The 19061-nt window shown below is 47.6% G+C and overlaps 2 protein-coding genes across 10 annotated transcripts in view; one reads left to right on the forward strand and one right to left on the reverse strand.

Annotated features, from left to right (window-relative positions):
* PPARA (peroxisome proliferator activated receptor alpha) overlaps positions 1 to 10943 on the forward strand; it is a 73069-nt gene extending 62126 nt beyond the window's left edge. For 8 of the 9 annotated variants that reach the window (XM_082350408.1, XM_082350409.1, XM_082350402.1 and 5 more), the window contains 3 exons: positions 3649 to 4096; positions 6776 to 7999; positions 9361 to 10818. In XM_082350408.1, coding sequence (XP_082206534.1) covers positions 3649 to 4096; positions 6776 to 7023 — 696 coding nt within the window. In that variant the 3' untranslated portion in view covers positions 7024 to 7999; positions 9361 to 10818. Of the gene's footprint in view, positions 1 to 3648; positions 4097 to 6775; positions 8000 to 9360; positions 10819 to 10853 lie in introns of those variants that run through there. The other variant, XM_082350405.1, reaches the window with a different exon arrangement.
* On the reverse strand, positions 10407 to 19006 carry CDPF1 (cysteine rich DPF motif domain containing 1). The gene is made up of 5 exons (XM_082350411.1): positions 18565 to 19006; positions 16575 to 16687; positions 15397 to 15508; positions 14907 to 15049; positions 10407 to 12483 (listed from the first exon to the last, which is right to left on the reverse strand). The coding sequence occupies exons 2-5, from the start codon at positions 16685 to 16687 to the stop codon at positions 12432 to 12434; spliced, it is 420 nt and encodes a 139-aa protein (XP_082206537.1). The 5' UTR covers positions 18565 to 19006; the 3' UTR covers positions 10407 to 12431.
* Positions 19007 to 19061: the final 55 nt, after the last annotated feature.

Below are 19061 nucleotides of genomic sequence, written 5' to 3' on the forward strand. Positions count from 1 at the left end.
ATTCTTATAAATAACATCATTAACACACATAGAACAGTGTCAGGTGTGAGCGAGGGAAATATATATCAGTTAGGGGAGACTTCTGGTCCTGGCGTGGAGTGATATGGGGGGAAAGTGGGCAGCTTTCTGCCTTGTGCTGTTTAAAAGCTTTACAACGTGCTTCATTGATTTGAAATGACCACCCGTGACATCAGATATATTCATGTTCAAGCTTGAGGATAAAAAGAATATTCCAAAGTTAAATATAAGCTTCTGGATTTTTAAAATAGTCTAATCAAGAATGTTTCTCAATAAAGTCTGGCAAACTTTCAAGGGTGTTACTCTATAATATCTCTTTGGCTGTAATAGACATGATTTTTTAAATGTTAGCACTTGTTTTGAATTCAGATCATTTCTAATTTTGCCTGTTAATGAGGCCTGCCTTTTAAAATCCAGGCGATAATTTTATAAAACTGAAATGAAATATTTATTACCATTGAAGTCTCTGTTTATGAGAGAATGTTACACATAAAAATAGTTCAGGGCCAGCGTCCTGGGCGTGTGTCCAGTTTCACAACGCCCCTGCTTAGAGGGCCTTGTGCTGACGTTTAATGCTCTGCTGCTGTCTTGAAATTCGTAAGCACTTTCGAATAAGGGACCCCACATTGTCATTTTGCACTGGGCCCTGCAAATTATACAGCCAGTCTGTGCTGCTCCAAGAGATGTCCTACCAAATAACAACAACGGTATAATAATAATAATAAGCGTTCTGCAATCAAACACTGGGAACCACTGTTTATGCTAATCCCATTCTTAAAGATCCACGGTGTACACTCATGTTAAAGACTCTGGTAGGCTCTAACTTAATTTAACTCAGTGTTTCTCGAGGGTATTTTTTGACAACAGGATTCTTTTTTTTTTTTTTTTTTTAATGTAACACCTTTATTTCTGCTGAATGTACTTTTGAAAAGCCAGTGATTTGAATAAAGTCAAGGTGGCCTTATAATATTTTCTGGAATTGAGGGAGTACTGCCATCTATCCTTTAAAAACATTTTTCTGGTCCATCCTATAAACGTTAATACTTTAAATCCGAGCTCCAACTTCCTGTGAAGCAGAACTGCCCCCAAACTTTCTCAAAACAGTGGTAAATCTGGCCTGCTTTTAATTAATTAATTAATTAATTAATTAATTTATTTATTTATTTATTTTTGGCTGTGTTGGGTCTTGTTGCTGCGCACGGGCTTTCTCTAGTTGTGGCGAGCAGGGGCTACTCTTCGTTGCGGTGCGCAGGCTTCTTATTGCAGTGGCTTCTCTTGTTGAGGAGCACGGGCTCTAGGCGCGCAGGCTTCAGTAGTTGTGGCTCATGGGCTCTAGAGCGCAGGCTCAGCAGTTGTGGCTCACGGGCTTAGTTGTCCTGCAGCATGTGGGATCTTCCTGGACCAGGGCTTGAACCCGTGTCCCCTGCACTGGCAGGTGGATTCTTAACCACTGCGCCACCGGGAAGTCCTGGCCTGCTTTTAAAGTCTTTGGAGAGAGAGAGTTTTAGTCTTCCTTCATCAAACTTGAGATTGTTAGAAATTGGGCTTTGAGTTCTGTATTCAGAATGTTTTCAGTCATTCACAGATAATTTTAAAGATATTCCCTTTCCTCAGATGTGAAATCAGATATTTTTTTTGTCCAACACTATCTTGCAAATTCTAATTCTGTTTAAATATTTCGTAGGCAATGCATCACATTATCCCAACACATCCACCTCTGTGCCCGGTATACCCAGCAGGTACCCGGAAGATGGCTTTGTGCTGTGATTCCTCCTGATGCTCTTGTGAGCCCAGAAATAGGACACACGTCGTGCCGTGGGCACAGAGGCACTGTCAGTGATGTGTTTTGCCCACAGGCAGAGTGATTTTTAAAATCACTGGGCTTCTTATACACTCAGTGTTTATCCAGTGAGGATTGAAAATAATGCCTCAGCCCACTTCATTATTGGTCTGTAGAACACATTATGAATCAGAGACTGCCATTTCTTCTGCTCTGCACACAGAGCTGGCATAAATTTTGGCCAGCAGCGGTATCTGTGCCCATTCTTCTAAGCCCCACCAGATACATCATCGCTTCTGAGCATGTTGGCTTCAAATAACATGGCCAACCATCTCTTCTTTCCTCTGCTAGATCTTTATAAAGTGGCAGGAACGGTGGGTTTAGATGCAAGTGGTAAGGCCACATTTAGGGAGCTGCCATGGGGATTTGGTATTTGTCTCAGAACATGGAGCAGTGGTGGGAAGATTTCAGTCTCCTGTACCGGGAAACGAGGGTCCTTCAAGGCTTTCCGGTTTATCCCCCAAGAGCAAGGGTTTAACAGTGCTTGTTTGTTTACTTCCACACAAATGCCAACTTTCTGACTTGTATTTATTTACATGCCAAATTTATTCATTCAACAGTCAGTGTTGGATAATGATGATTATCTCCAAAGTTCATAAAATGGCAAAATTAAGAATTATTGTAGGGGCTTCTCTGGTGGCGCAGTGGTTAGGAGTCTGCCTGCCAATGCAGGGGACACGGGTTTGAGCCCTGGTCTGGGAAGATCCCACATGCCGCGGAGCAGCTGAGCCTGTGAGCCACAACTACTGAGCCTGCGCGTCTGGAGCCTGTGCTCCGCAACAAGAGAGGCCGCGGCAGTGAGAGGCCCGCGCACCGCGATGAAGAGTGGCCCCCACTTGCCGCAACTGGAGAAAGCCCTTGCACAGAAATGAAGACCCAACACAGCCAAAAATAAATAAATAAATTAATTAATTAATTTTTTTAAAAAAGAATTATTGTAATTACTGGCTGTTGCAATAGTATTTGGGAATTCAGAGAATATTATAAAATATTTGAAGTGCTTTGCTAGTATTCTCTTTCTCGTTAGCTTTATTGCCAAAATCAGTACTTCACTTTTTTTTCTGGCCATGCTGCACGGCATACGGGATCTTAGTTCCCCGACCAGGGATCGAACCTGTGCCCCCTACAGTGGAAGCACGGAGTCCTAACCACTGGACCAGCAGGGAATTCCCAGAACTTCACTTTCTTAGCAATGAAATCCCCACCCAGTTTTAGGCGATGATGATTATTATCTTACTGATTTATATTGTCCTCTCTTAAATGTCTTCTTGTCCCCAACTAGTTTTGAGGTTGTTTAAGGATGAGGACTTTTTGTACATGATTTGATTCTCGACAGGTGGCTGGAGTACTGCAGCTACTCATCAGTTTCTTTTTTTTTTTTTTTTTCTTTTGCTGCCCAGAGCTGAAGCTCTGAGGGTTTTTTTTGTTTGTTTTGTTTTTTTAAATTTATTTATTTTTGGCTGTGTTGGGTCTTCGTTTCTGTGCGAGGGCTTTCTCTAGTTGCGGCAAGCGGGGGCCACTCTTCATCGCGGTGCGCGGGCCTCTCACTATCGCGGCCTCTCTTGTTGCGGAGCACAGGCTCCAGACGCGCAGGCTCAGTAGTTGTGGCGCATGGGCTTAGTTGCTCCCCGGCATGTGGGATCTTCCCAGACCAGGGCTCGAACCCGTGTCCCCTGCATTGGCAGGCAGACTCTCAACCACTGCGCCACCAGGGAAGCCCCAGTTTCTTGATAATTAAGAAGACAGCTTGTCACCAACTACCCGACTTATTCCGTTGTTTTTCTTTTCAGCCTTTTGTCATACACGACATGGAGACGTTGTGTATGGCCGAGAAGACTCTCGTGGCCAAGCTGGTGGCCAACGGCATCCAGAACAAGGAGGCAGAGGTCCGCATCTTCCACTGTTGCCAGTGTACATCTGTGGAGACGGTCACGGAGCTCACAGAATTCGCCAAGTCCATCCCGGGGTTCGCAAACTTGGACTTGAACGACCAAGTCACTTTGCTGAAATATGGAGTTTACGAGGCCATATTTGCAATGCTGTCTTCTGTGATGAATAAAGACGGGATGCTGGTAGCATATGGAAATGGTTTTATAACTCGTGAATTCCTAAAAAGCCTAAGAAAACCATTTTGTGATATCATGGAGCCCAAGTTCGATTTTGCAATGAAGTTTAATGCACTGGAGCTGGATGACAGTGATATTTCCCTTTTTGTGGCTGCTATAATTTGCTGTGGAGGTAAGCTACTGATTTCACTTGCTGGTGCTGTGGCACTCACAGCCTCCTGCCTAGAGAATTTGGCGGTGGTGAATCCGACGTGAGTGGGGTGGAGCCAACACTGTAGGGGAGAAGGGTGTCCGAGCCCCACATTGCCACTGACCAGAATTCAGTGAGAATGATATCAATATCATATCATACTATAGTATATGTTATTTTTTTGTTTCAGAGCTTTTATTTTTTATTTTTTAAAATTTTTATTTTATATTGGAGTATATAGTTGGTTTACAACGTTGTGTTAGTTTCAGATGTATAGTAAAGTGATTCAGCTATACATATACATATATCTATTCTTTTTCAGATTCTTTTCCCATTTACATTTTTACAGAATACTGAGTAGAGTTCCCTGTGCTATACAGTAGGTCCATGTTGATTATCTATTTTATGTATAGCAGTGTGTATATGTTAATCCCAAACTTCATGTTATTATATATAAACACGTTTGTAAAGTATAAATGTTCTATCTGTAATTACATGAATATATATTTATTTAGAATATAGTGGAAGATTAGGTATCATTAATAATTATAATGTAATTATATCTATTATATCTAATATCTATTATATATCAGATATAATTGTAATAATATTATAATGCATGGTGTATAATATCATCATATACAGTCGGCCCTCCATATCTGTGGGTTCTGCATTTGCAGATTCAACCAACCACGGATTGAAAACATTCAGAAAAAAACATTTCCAGAAAATTCCAAAAACAAAACTTGAATTTACCACACACCAGCAACCATTTACATAGCATTTACATTGTGTTAGGTATTACAAGTAATCTAGAGATCATTTAAAGTGTATGGAAGAAGGTGCGTAGGTTATATGCCATTTTATATATGGGACTTGAGCATCCGTGGATTTTGGCATCTCGAGGGGTCCTGCAACCAATCCCCCACGGATACCAAGGGATGACAGTGTTATAATTATGTTATTATCATATTATATCCATATTACAGACAGTATTCTATAAAGTCATACAGATGTTAGTACAGTTGCTGTCTCTATTGGTATATTTATGCTATTTCATAATGAAAAATATCAGTAGCTAACTGTCAGTGACTGCAAAGTGTGCTTTGCCAAAGGAAATGGATCCCAGTGAAGGAGGATCTAGGCCTCTGTACGGGGGAGCTGGCTCTGCAGTCCCCAGGTTTTTGGCTCGGTGTCACGTTCCTTTAAATAGCCCTGTCCTGGGTCTAAGAAGGTCAACCCTCTACTGTAAACTCGGCTGACCCTACCCGCCCTTAGGGGAGACCGAAGGGGCCACTGCCTCCTCAAGCTGCCTGAAGGGGTACTGTCCCCCACGAGTTCCTCACTCGCGGAATTGAGGCTGGCCACAGTTGTCCGGACTCTGGACGTGGAGCTGGGTGAGGGTGGCCCAGCTCCACGAGGTCTGTCCTTCTGACCATCCAGCTGGGCACAGGTGGAGGAAGTCCTGTGCTCTGGCAAAAAGCACAGAATGTAATCTGTCACCGTCCTTTGCACGCTCAAGATGTCGTGTTGTGGGGAGAGCAATGCACAGCTATTTATAAGTAGTATGACAGTTTTATAAAAGACATTTTAATCATAGATCAGAAAAATGTCTGGTGAGATATACATGAAATCTGTATGATGGGGTTAAAATTATGAGGGGGGTTCACTTACTATTTTTTTAAATCTCTCTCTTTAAAAACTTAGTAATTATTTTATAACCAAAAAAAAAAAAAAAAAGAAAAATCCACATCATGAGCAACACTTCTGAAAATCCTAGTAATGCGTGGGACTCTAAAGAGAGCACTGCCTACTGAATATGGATGGTGGGGGCTGATTTTCTGGACCAAGGGCAGGATGCACAGATCTGAGCTGTCCCAGGAAGTCTGGTGTCTGTGTCCGAGGCGCCCCGGGGAGGTCACCTGGTGTCCACATCACCCTTCCTGCACCAAGCCTCAGACCTCCCCTCTCTGGGTCACCTCAGCATCCTCCCGTATCCATCCTCCGATTCATTTCTGGCTCCACCTTCTTTTCAGCTGATTTATATTGGAAGGTACCTGTAACGGTGCTTTATACCACAAAACCGAAGTCAAACATAATCACACTCCTTAAATATTGTTGAAACCGAGCATCTAAGAAGACACAGGAAGAAGAATTTCATTTTCCATATTATGCAGAAGCAGTTTGTATGTATAGTTACTCCTCTACGTACAGGTTTTCCCCTGACAGGTGGTAATCAGATAAATCCTAAATGAAGCGGCCACCCTGTAAGGTAGCTAGTCATTTTAAGGTCGTAGAAATATTTAGGAATGAGTATTTGTCCTGTCTGCCCCTATCAGGCCCAGCGACTTGGGAAAAATCTAGTTCTATCTTCTAGGTAAGTTGACAGCATCTAAAGGCAGCTGAGCTTTTGGTAAAAAAAAAAGGCCATGTCCAATCAGAATGTTTGGTTTCTCGGGAATTCCCTGGCAGTCTAGTGATTAGGTCTCCGCGCTTCCACTGAACGGGACGTAGGTTTGATCCCTGGTCGGGGAACTCAGATCCCACATGCTGAGTGGCGTCGCCAAAAAAAAAAAAAGGTTTCTCAAACTGAAAAACAGTTATTAGGTATTAGCATGCTGGTAATTGCCCTCAAACATCTCTCCTTTCTTTTGAGGATAGATCGGCCCGGCCTTCTAAATGTGGGACACATTGAAAAAATGCAGGAGGGTATCGTGCACGTGCTCAAACTTCACTTACAGAGCAACCATCCCGACGACGTCTTTCTCTTCCCAAAACTCCTGCAAAAGATGGCAGATCTGCGGCAGCTGGTCACGGAGCATGCGCAACTGGTGCAGGTGATCAAGAAGACAGAGTCTGACGCCGCCCTGCACCCGCTGCTGCAGGAAATTTACAGGGATATGTACTGATTTCTTGGAAACGCACACAAAAAAGAAACTTTTCAAGCGTTTTTAAAGGCGACAGCACTACAAGTGAGAGATGGGAGCAACGCAACTTTGCACAAGTGTCACCATTTGAACCTGGGACGAAGGAAAGTATAAGCTCTAGGTAACCGGAATCCTGTTCCATGTTTCTTTCCTTTTTTAACCACTGCTTCAAGAAATGCGAGTGATAAACAGCTATTAGTCAGGACTTGGAAAATTAAGCAGAATGGTGTTCAGTGGTCTGATTTAATGCACCCGATGTGAATCAATGCAGATTTTTGTCACATTAGGAATTTACTGGTGAATTAACCTCAAAATACGTGGTCTGTCTTCCCTTTTCACCACCTTTTGACTGTTGTGCTCCTTTATAATTTTGAAAACTAATCAGCACTTTGTAATTTTTATAATCCTGTAAACCTAGATGTCTCCAAAGGTTAGGTATTTTAAAAGTTTCCTGAATTTGAAGAAAGACAACATGCTGTTTTTGAATCGTAGGATTTAGAATGTCAAAGAATGATTCGATAAGCTATCAAAATGCAGCGATTGTTTTGTTTCAGTTCGCTGTTTTTGTGGTGTAACTAATATGTGAAAAAGCCTATTCCCAGGTTTGTGTAGATCCCGGAAAGCCACGTCTCACGGGCCCTCTGGACTCGATCCTCCGCCTGTTTAAGGCTAGTGTCTGTGGTCAACAGGAACAAGACAGACTCTGAAGCATGTCAGCTTCCCATTCCTCTCACCTCCATTTCCTATCAAATCTGAACCAACTGACTCAGGCTGTTTGGGGGCCAGGGTCACGTCTCCAGGGGCAAAGTGACAAGTTATTTGTAAATCTTGCTCTGGGCCCCCTCTGTCAAGGCAGCTCCTTGGTCTTTTTCTGTGTTGCTTTTTTAAACATGCGGCTTAATTTTTATAACTGTTGCTGGTGGTAGCTGCTCCCTGGAGTGGAGAAGACGAGGCACAGGTGACTTTATATAGTGTGGCCTGGGGGCAGGGGTCTCATCTGGAGAATGAACAGGGCGGGGGGGTGTGGGGTGGATATGAAATGGTGGTTTTACTCATCTCAGGATGCACAACAGGCTGGTGGTTTTTACAAAGATTTTCAGAGTTGTTTCCTTTTCCAACTACATATGTAAGGTAGTTTTGCCATTATCTGCAATATCTGTTTCAGCCTTAAAGATCAACTTTTCAACCTTGGTCCAGTTATGAAGGCGGTATGGATTATGGTTTTCGCCTAGAGCACATGGACCTGGAAATACTCTTTTTCTGTCCACCATGGTAGATTAATGGTCCCATCAGAGAACTTCCAGCAGTGCCTGCCCCGAGCCAGCCTGGGCTGACCCTGCCAGTTCGGCCCCCGGATGCCTCTTGGGCGATAGCATTTACGACCTGGTTGTACCCTTGATGCCCCTCCTCCTCTATCTTTAGGAAATCTGGTTCTATAAGGTCATTATTATTTGCCGTTAAAGAATGGCTAGGCTTGAATTTGATAAAGTTCCCAAGATCAGCATTATTGTAAATAAAACTGTGAGACTTCAACTAGAAAAAAGCAAAACTTACAATTAGGACATCCTTTTACACATTACACGTTTAGTGGTGTGTTTTATCTTTATTTTTTTTAAAGATCCAATCAAAGGATCTGCTGGAAGCAAATCAAAGCGTTTCCACTTCAGAATGACACCAGTCAGGGGTCGCCCTAAGTCAGAAAGGAGTTAAGCTTTGAGTCACAGGGTGCATCCGTGTCCCCATTCTTTCCTAAAATGCGAACTCCCTGGGCTAATGAGCCTGGAGGCCTGTGGCTTGTCCAAGGTCTCGGGGCAGGATCCCGGTGCCAGGTGTATGTGGCCTCTTGCTCTGGAGTCTTGGGACAGATCTATTCAAATGGACACGGCGTCGGAAAGTGAGCCTTGAGACTCAGGCTTTTGGAAGGGTTGTCTCTTCTGTTTAGCTTCTCATACAGCCTGTCTGAAAGAGCTCCTAGCTCACGCGTGCCACGGGAACAAGCTGACGGCGGGCCCAGGTTCTGCATCAGTGGCGTTAGTGAGCGTCTGGTCCTCTTGGGGCCCAGCTAGACCACCAGCGATGCCCCTGGCGAAGCCACAGAGGACCTCAGCTTGAAAGCCACTTGACATTGTTCACTTGTTAATAGGAAGAAATTCATTTGAAATAACAGGGTCACTAATTGCCACTCAGAGTATTTGTGGTCACCTAATCAAAGATTTCTCCAAGCACTGATAGTCAAATATAGATGAATTATTCACCAGTTCAATATATGGTAGTTTTTCGAATAGTAGCTATTTAAAGAGCACACTTCTTGCTTGCTAGGTTTCAGTAGACGTCAGCATGAGGTCCAATGGAAGCAGGTTCCAGAAGCTTCAAACCACACGCGTGGAGCTGGCAGCCCGGGATACTGGATGCAGGACATGGCAGGACCCCCTTTCACCACCTTGACCCGCTCTTCAAGCCACTGTTTAAACCTGGTTCTTCCTTTCCTCAACTTGTCATCACAGAAAGTGCCAGACTCTTCAGAGACCACAGATTACCAGGCAGCCTTTGTCTGGGAAGGGGGGACCAAGGGGCTCCTCCAGGACACCCTGCTGCCGTCCTGCCAACGCCCCTCCTCTCTGCCTCCTGGGCATTTCCAGCTGGGGGTCCCATGCCCTGCCTTCTGCCCCTGCCACCCTGTGAGAAGCCTGAGGGCTGCACATGCAGGACGCCGCCGCCCTGACGTCCAGTATTGTCAGAAACAGGGCGCCCCAGCCGTCAGAGGAGCATTTTGACTACTGCCAGAGCGCCAGAGCCCTTCCTGCTGCCCGCCTGGCCTCCGGTTTCCCTGTGACCTTTCTACAGCTCTCCAGTGAGAGGCGTTTCAAGCATCTTCCCAAAGAGGATATATGCGCAGGGGTAAACAGTGAATGTGAATTGAGGGGAAAGAATTCCAGAATTCCAGAATGTCCGTGAGAGATGTCCCTGTTAAAGGGAGTCCTTCCTTCTACTTTAAGAGCACAGCACCTTTCCACGGTACTGATGCATTTCCTACACTGGGCCACATGAAACGCTAAGAAAACAGACGACCTTGAGGACCGTGGACGTTCCAGCAAAGGGCAGCAGCCTAAGATCTGAGCAGAAGCTCAAGGCCCAAGTAAGATCCTTTGTTTGATGTATGGTGATAAGTACTATTAATTGAGCAACTACTGTTTTCCCAAACCTACAGCATGACAGCTACCTCAATAGAGCTATCAAAAGATACTGTTAAAATTAAGGTCCACGTAGCACTGGGCCTTTTGGTGCAGCTCTAGTCAGACCATCTATTGTTAGGGCTCAGAGGCTGGATGCTCACCTTTACCGTGTGCACACTGAGAAATGGAAGGTTATGTGGATCTTTAAAGGAATTTTATTGTTTAAAGGGAGCCTTGGGAATTCCCTGGTGGTCCAGTGGTTAGGACTCCACCCTTTCACTGCCGAGGGCCCGGGTGACCTGCTCACCCAGGGCCGCCTCCTCTTGAGCTATGCCTGCTGGCCATGCATGAGGCTGTTTACGGGGAAATCCTGGCAGATGAGGGGGGAGAGATGCCTCCGTGCAAGCCTCAGTCACACCGTGGCTTCAGGAGGCCTCGCCACGCCCCGGCCCCACCTGTGCCCCTCTGTGCCTGACTCCTTTTCAAGCCACTGTGACACTGGGCACATTTGACACCTGGTGGCCAGATGCACGATGGAGGGTTTTTTGTTTCTTGTTTTTGTCTTGACCCAATGACCACACCTGTCTCTGCAATGTCTTAAAAAGTCCTGTTTAAATATAAGTCCGTTGTTTCAACCAGGGGGTCCGGCGCTCCCAGCTAAGACCAACTTGACCGCCGGCCTGGCCTTTTATGGGGGCTTCCAGGGACCGGGGGAAAACCAGCCACCTTCAAGTGCCTCTTCCACCCGTGTGGCCTTGCGAAGCGCAGATCCCACGAGGAAGACTGCCAGGTGCTCACGGCTCCCCACCTGCGCTTTCGGTGCAAGTTCCTGCTGTCGCCTCCAATCCTCAGCCCCGTCTTCAAGTGGAAACACCCGGCGTGGACGAAGGGCCGCCTGGCGGTGCAGGTTTAGCCCCGGGGGTGGCCTGCTTCCCCCACTTCCCGCCCCTGCATTTAAGACGGGCGAGGGTGCGGAGAGGCGGTCCCTGTGGGTTAGCCCGGAGCCCGGGCTGCACGTGTTCCTGGAGGGGTCACTTGTTCTTAGGTTCACAACAGTGGTGTCGATTCAGGAGATGCAAGGAAATCGTACTGTCCATAGAAGTCGCAAACTAAGACCGATGCCACCAGCAGGGGGGCTCAGCGATTATTAAAAAGTGTCCAGGGAGGATTTTCGCCACACTCACCGTTCCCACGGCGTTGGTGGTGCGGGCACTGGACGGTTCGAAAGACAGACTGTCTGTATTTATTCTTCTCGTTTTGTAAGCGGCCCAGCTGCTCTTAAGTCTTGGTCCAAGCTGACTTACGGGGCTCCCCCGGGATTATGGGTTCTTACCAACCAAGTCTTTGCATGGAGCTGTCAGCTAAGGGGACTCTTGCCTTCCTGACAGCAGTGACTTCCAGGCGGCACAGCAGGAAGGCTCCGCAGACAGCTCGGCTGGGAGGAGCGAACGAAGGGCGGGACAGTGAATGCTGACAGCGTCCCCACCCCCGCTAACGGGGCGCTTTCCTCCTTCTCAGTGCGAGGACTTTTCCGGGGGCGTGTTCTCCTCTAGGGACCTTCTGCCCAGAAAGATCTAAGGTTAGGCTCCAAAGGTTGAGGTCTAAAAGTTTTTGCTGAGATTTGTATCTACTTTTAGGTGCCATTTTAATACAATTCAGGAAAATGGTCGTCGACCCTCAGCCCGTGAAACACACGGGAGTGAGAACAAAGGCAGTAAATCTGGTCTGACTCAGAATATAGGAGGCCCATTCTACTTCTCTGGAAACTACAGGACAGACTGAAATGTGATAGTGGAAGTTTTGCAAGGAAAAGAATAAGACAACGCGTCTTCACGCTTTCATTTAAAGAATTACGTAGCGCTTTGCGTGATGCTGTGTTTGTGGAACGCGGCAGGTCCTTAAACTTATCTCAGCAGCGTGGGCTGCTGTGGGTATGGCTGCTTATTAGGGCAGAGAGTGAGAAGCTGCCGTCCAGGGCTCATTTCCAGGCACCCTTTCCCGGCTTGAGGCACCCGGACTCCTCAGATCTCGAAGGGGGCTCTCGACAGACCATCTGCTTCTCAGAATTTCAGTCTGAGACAAGAGAAGTGTAACCGTTTACTTCCACCCCCCTGAGAAAGGGGAGCCATGTACCGTGTCCCGGGGGAACACATGCGGTCACATCCTTCTGGAATCCTTCGCCACATAGAACAAGACCACACTGCGTCCACGTCAAGGTCACCTCTTGACTACAGCAACTGGTAGACACCAAGGACTTCGGGCCCCGCGGCTGTTAAATGCATTGTATGAAAAAAATCGAAGAAATATCAATTTTTTACATCACAAATAGCAAATTAAGCCCTGGGTCAGGTATTTTTCATTTAAAATGTGTTTGCTAGTTTGGGTGGAATGTGAAAAGCTTCCATGTTTTTCCCCAGAGAAGGTAATACACCAGCCTCCTCCTCTCTTGCCCTTCTCCCCCCCCCCCCGCTCCCACCCTCAGCATCTAAAATTCATTAAGTGATGAACATTACAGCGTCATGCCAGCCGGAGCGCAGACAAGCTCCCCACGATGAGCCCTGGCTCCCCTGACAAGGGGTGGGGGCCCCTGAGTCTCCAGGCCCTGAACACAAGTGAGTGGCTCATCTTTTCAAGGTCAAATCATTCACTTTGGGCAAATGTCTTTTCTTTTTTAAAGGCACAGGCGGTCTGGTCCTTTTTTCAGGCCTAAAAAAAATGTACCTCACACGAGATGGATACCACTCAGTACGGTTTTCGGTAGAATTACAGTATTCGGGTTCAAGTATCACTATTTTTTCTACACTGTATGGTAAAAAAGAACTATGTTAATAGCTATATCTTAAATACTGTGATTTGAGGTTTTTTAAAAAAAGTCCTAATGTAAATATTTTACTCACAATCATGCATCTAATAGCAAACATTGGGATTCTTCTGCAATCAGTGTTAATTGACGTATACTCTCACTAGCCTGGCTCTTGGACTTGTTGGAAACACACAGGAAGCTGAAATATCACAACTGAAATACAACTGCACGCACGCACACACACACATCAGAGATGTCCTTCTCTCCTGAGCCACGTGGAATTCTTTTCCCTGTAAACCTGTTCCCTTCCTCGTGCTTCACGTGCAAGAGGCACGAATGAGTCTTGTTTTATCATTTCTACCGGCAAGGGTGCCTCTGACCCAGGTCAGAAGTCACCGATTTCACACAGTAGGATCCCGCTGGAGACCATGAACTAGTCCTGTGTAGTAAGTAGCTGTCTGTTCTTCAGGGAATTACTACCTGTGGGTTGTTACCAAAGAACTTTGCAATTTGAAAGATGCCGATGGCAGTGATTGGCAACGGCTGGGTCTCTGCAGCCTCCAGAGCCCAACCTGGAGTATAAAGCAGAAGCCACAGAGCCCGTGAGTCTCCCATACGATGTTTTCCATACCTTGGCAGATTTCTTCCTGATGTGTATCTGTACCGCCCCCGGGACCCACAGGGCCGTCACACCCAAACCCAGGGGGAGCTTTTGCCAGACACATGGCAGAGTGGTGCAGGTTCCCAAAGCCAGGACTGAGCTTGATTCCTTGATGTGTGTTTATCGTTACTGTTCTTGGGTGCCTTATACTCTCAAAGTATTTAGGGGCTGACAGACCCTTTGTATTTTATACTAAACAGGAGCAATTCCAAAGCAGATCTTTTCTGAGCAGGCTCTGACGCCCTCTCTCCAGCGCAGACCCTCGGTGTGATCGGTGGGGAATCCAGGGCCGCAGGAAGCCGGGGTGTGCAGAGGAGAGCAAATGGAATCTTCCTAGTCACTTTACTGGCAGTGGTTCCAGGCAATTAGAAAATGGCTATAAAATAACTTTAATTTTTTTTTAATTTTGGGTCTTACTCATTTTCCCTTTAGGAGATTGAACTGATCGTATATATTGATTTCTATCCTGAATTTATGGGAACTTATATGTTTGGAATGTCCTACTGTAAGACTGATGAATGTAAAGAGTTAATTTCAGGGTACAGTTTTGCCTTAATGGTTTTAAAAAATAAACTATTTTTAAAAATTACTTGGCGAGTTTTCAGTGATGCTATGAGATGAACTGTTTGGTCTGAAAAAAACCAATCCCCAGCTGTAGGGTCTGCCCTTAACCCGGAACAGCCCCCCAGCCCCATAGCTGACGTGGTCTCTACCTGTAGAGTCCAGTGACAGAGCGGACCTGGGACGACGTGCCCCCAGAAGACAAAACCCAGCGCTAACATAGGCCAGTAAAAGCTCTTTATTCATACTCTCATCAAACATGTTTCTAGCACCCTCCAGGCAGTGTGCACTGGTCCTGCGGAAACTACAGAATCGGACAGAGCAGTTCCTGCCCTCTAAGAACTGGCAGGCACGTGGCGAGCCCACAATCAGTGTCTCACCAATCGCTAAGGTGGGGGCCGTGAGGGCGGGGGTGCTGCGGTCTTCGGAGCACTGGGGTCTGGGGTCTGCCTTCTGGGCGCCCTCTCTGCGTGGTTCCTGGCCCTGTTGCTGCTGCAGGCGGACCCCAGCTCCCTTTGGCTACAGACACGGCTCCCGATGGCCCAGAAACAAGGTCGGTCGCAGCGGCTCCCAGCTTGGCCCCATCTCTGAGCCAGGCCACAGAAGCCCGCTGGCCAGGAGCCCCGTGCAGCGCACTGCTGCGGACCTGGTACCCGACTGGACTCACGTTCGAGAACCAGGCTGGCTGGCAGGCCTCTTGGATGGGACTTTCCTTTTCTCCAAGTCTTGCTGAATTTCCTGAGGGAAAGCATCAATGTTCTCCCGGACACAGGGGAGGCAAAATCTCTTGGAGTAGAATAAACTGCATTCCTGAAAGAAGAGGGGGACGGAGGAGCCTGAGTGCCATGGGAAGCACACTGCAGCATCTCCCAGAGCCTCCAGGAATCTCTCTCTCTTCCTCAACCCCCAATGAGACCCTCTAACTGACCCCAGCTTGCCTGTCCCCTACCCCTCTGTTGGCTGCAGGGACCCACCCATAATGCAGCAGACCAGCTGCGTGACCGTGAGGGCTCCCAGGACCACCAAGGCCAGGAAAGGCTGCCGCTCACACTGTCCCTGGGAAAGGCTCACGTGTCACCTCTCTCACAGTCACGCACGTGAGGTCCCAGCCACAGGGAGAGAGGGAAGGCGGCCCCAGCCGCACGTGGCTTACCCACCGGGCCCACGCACACCAGCCTGCCGCATAAGCCGCATCTCGAGCCGAGGATCAGGAATCTGTCCTTGTTGGGGGTGAAGGGGTCCCTCATGACGTAGCTCTCCTCCAGGAGGCTGCAGGACAGGAAGTGGTGCCAGTGGGCAGAATGACCCAAACCTCTGCTGACGGAAGGTAGCCGGCTGCACGGACCTCCCCGGGGCCTGCTCACCGTGCGTGCTCATCGCGGGGAGGGGTGGCCCCCTGTGCCACCAAGTAGCAGCAGAGAGGCGAGCAGTGGTGCCAGGCTGGGATGAAATGAGACCTGCTCCGGGCTCCGTGTCAACCGCAGGGAAAGAACCACTCCTCCTCGGCCCAAAGAAGGGCTGCTGCAACTCAGCCCCCAGACCCCAGCCTGACTCAGCAGGGCGGCGGGCGGGCACAAGACCTCCATGCAAGCTCTCCAAGCCCTCCCCTCACCTCCGGGATGACACCCACTCCCAAACTGCCTGCTTCCACACGGGGAGAACAGGGCGCTTTACCCTGGCTAAGGTTCTGGCCTCACAGCGCACATCAGAAAGGAGACCAACAGGATCTGAGGCAACACCCCAGGTTCCTCAGGGCCGGAGGAAAGAAGCCTGGCCCCCGCCGCCTGTCCCACGTAACGTACTGGTCAGATCCCCACAAGGTGGCCTCTGATGGAGGACAAGTTGAAGGTCAAGAATCAAGCCCCGGGACCCACTGGCTCTACTCTGGGCCATCCATGGGCAGGTGCGCGGGAAGCTGGTCCTCAGGGCTCACTCCCACCAGTACAAGAGCCGCAAGGCAGGCAGCTTCCCGCTGAGAAGGTGTCTTCATAGGATCCAGCGGGACCAGTGACAAGGCCCAGCCCCAGACGCGCTGGCCTCTGCGGCTCCCTGCGTTCCCAGCTGCGGAGCTGTTTCAGCCTGAGCCACGGTGCTCCCACCCCACAGCTGGGGCAGCTGCTGGACTCTGGGCTGAAGAGGGAGGTAGGGGCTGGGAGGTTCTAGGAGAGCCGGATGGCCCTCGAACCTTGCCCTGTGCCTTCCTGGGTCACACCTGAAGTGCCCAGAGCCTGGGCCGGGTGGCCCCAGACACAACACCCTGTGTCAAGCCGTGTGTCAGACTTAGGCCAGCCAGCTCTGGGCGTGCTCCCTGGGGTGCTGGGACCCTGGTACTCACACGACAGACTGGGTGCCGGGGGGCTGCTGCCCCACGTAGCTATATGGAGCTGTTAGGGCACAGAGCTGGCACTCAAACACACCCAAGGGGCGGCACTCCGCCTCACACGCCATCTGCAAGGTCAAAAGACAGGGCATGTCGCCTACAGAACCAAGAGCTACCCACATCTCAAAGCTCCCCACTGCCTGCTTCTTACCCACAGGTGAGAAGGGCACCGTACAGACAAGGCACCTCAAGTTCAGAGTAAGTAGGAGACCTGCTCAAGGTCACACGTTCTTTTCAAGCGCACTTGAGCTACTCACCAAGATAGACTATATTCTGGGCCATAAAATGAGCCTCAAACTTTAAAAGCCTGAAGTCATAGAGTACATTCTCCAACCCCATAATAATTAAATTAAAATCAGTAACAAAGAGATACATGGAAAATCTCCAAATATTTGGAAATTAAATGATATACTTCCAAATAAACCATAATTCAAAGAAATCACAAGAGAAATTAGAAAATATTTTGAACTAAATGAAAACTAAAATACAAAATATCAAAATACATAGAATGCAGCTTAAGCAGTGTTTACAGGGACATTCACTGTTTTAAATGCTTAAATTGGAAAAGAGGGCTTAAAATAAATCATCTAACTTTCTACCTTAAGAAGCTAGAAAAATGCAAATTAAACTCAACATAAACAGAAAAAAGAAAATAATAACACAAATCAAAGAAACAGAAAATGGACAAACAATAGGGAAAAAAAATCGATAAAACCAAAGCTGGTTATTTCAAAATGTCAATAAAGTTGACAACCTCTAATCAGACTGATCAAGAAAAACAGGAAGAAGATACAAATTACCACAATGAGGAATGAAACAGGGGACATCACTAAGACTACAGACATTAAAAGGATAATAAAGGAATGCAGTGACCTTTTTTACCAAATAAATCTGACAGTTTAGATGAAATGGATATACTTCCTGAAAAAACACCATTTATCAGAAGTGACTCGAAATAGAAAACCTGAATAGCCGTTTATCTATTAAGAAAACTGAATTCATAATTTAAAATTTTCCTTTAAAATGAAATAGAACAAAAAGAACAACAAAAAAAATAAATAGAACACCAGCAAAACTTCATGCCCGTATGTCTTTACCAGCAAATTGTCAGGCATTTAAGGAAGAAGTAATACCAACCTACAGAAACTGTTTCAGAATACAGAGAAAGGAACACTTTCCAAGTGATTTTGAGGCCAATATTACATGGACACCAAAACTGCCAGTATTACCCTGATACCATTCATCAGACAAGGCTACTACAGGAAAACTACAGAGTAATATCCTTCACAAGCAAGTATCTTTAGCAAAATATTAGCAAACTGAATTCAATAATACATAAGAAGCCTAGGGCGTCACGACAGAGTGGATTCAACCCAGGAATGCACTGTTGGCTCAACATTCGAAAACCAGTGAATGCCAACTCATGAGAGCAACAGAATAAAGGAAGAAAAACCACACCATCATTTCAATAGATGCATAAAAAGTACGACAAAATTCAAGGCTCTGGGTGGTGCTTCAGAGCCAAGGGGCTCCCCACCTGACTACAGAATAAACTCCCTTCCTTGGCATTTAAGGCCTCTTTAACTTGGGACTTATCTCCCAGTGACTCTGCTGTCCAGCCCCCACCCCTCCACACAGCAGGCTGCAGTTCCATTGGCTCCATCACTGTCCTTCAGGTGTTCCCTGCACTTTCTCACCCGCCACCCCGGCCTTCGCTCCTGCTGTTCCTGCCACCTGGAGGGTTTTCCCCAAAGTCTCTACCTATGGAATTGCCCTCTGGCTGCCCTGAAGATTTTCTGTTCACCTTTGGCTTTCGACAGTTTGACTATACAACTACTTTTTTTTTTTTTCCTTTTAAACCTATTTATCCTGCTTGTGCTGCTCTAAGCATTTTGACCTGTGGCTTAGTATCTTTCATTATTTTTGGAAAATCCTTAAGCATTACCACTTCAAATATTTCTTCTGCCCCATTCTTTCTTGTCTCCCGCTGAGATTCCAACCGCAAATACGTTAAACTTTGATGTTGTCCCGCGGTTCTTGGACCCTTTGCTCTGGGTTTGTTTTTTTTCTACTCTTTTCTCTCTGTGTTTTAGTTTGGGTCATTTCTACTGCCCTGTCATCAAGTTCATTGATTTTCCCTTGGTTATGTCGAATCAGCCGACGTGCCCTCGGAAGGCTCCGCGGCGCCGCGCAGTCCGGGAGGGACCGGGGATGAGCCGGGGCGCAGGCTCCGCGGCCCGCCCCCAGCGCCGCGGGAGGCCGCTCGGGCCTCCGGCGCTCGGAACACCGCAGGGCTCCGCGGAGGCACCCAGGCCGGGCCGGACGCACGAGACGCGCGGGGAGGGACCCGGGCGCGGCCGCACACGTCCCCGCCAAGCCGCCAGGCCGCGCCACTCACCACCGCTGCCGCTGCCGCCGCCGCCGCCGCGCGGCCGAGCCCAC

This window comes from Balaenoptera borealis (genome assembly GCF_965194805.1).
Source record: "Balaenoptera borealis genome assembly, chromosome: 13".
NCBI lineage: Eukaryota > Metazoa > Chordata > Mammalia > Artiodactyla > Balaenopteridae > Balaenoptera > Balaenoptera borealis.

Excerpts from the sequence above, each read along its gene's own strand:
- CDPF1 (XM_082350411.1), bottom strand. The coding sequence starts at position 16,687 with ATGGCGTGTGAGGCGGAGTGCCGCCCCTTGGGTGTGTTTGAGTGCCAG. Across the intron at positions 15,509-16,574 it reads CCCGGCACCCAGTCTGTCGT|CCTCCTGGAGGAGAGCTACG; the intron begins GTGAGTACCAGG and ends CCTGTCCTGCAG. Across the intron at positions 12,484-14,906 it reads AGCCAGCCTGGTTCTCGAAC|CCGCGGGGCCCGAAGTCCTT; the intron begins GTGAGTCCAGTC and ends TGCATTTAACAG.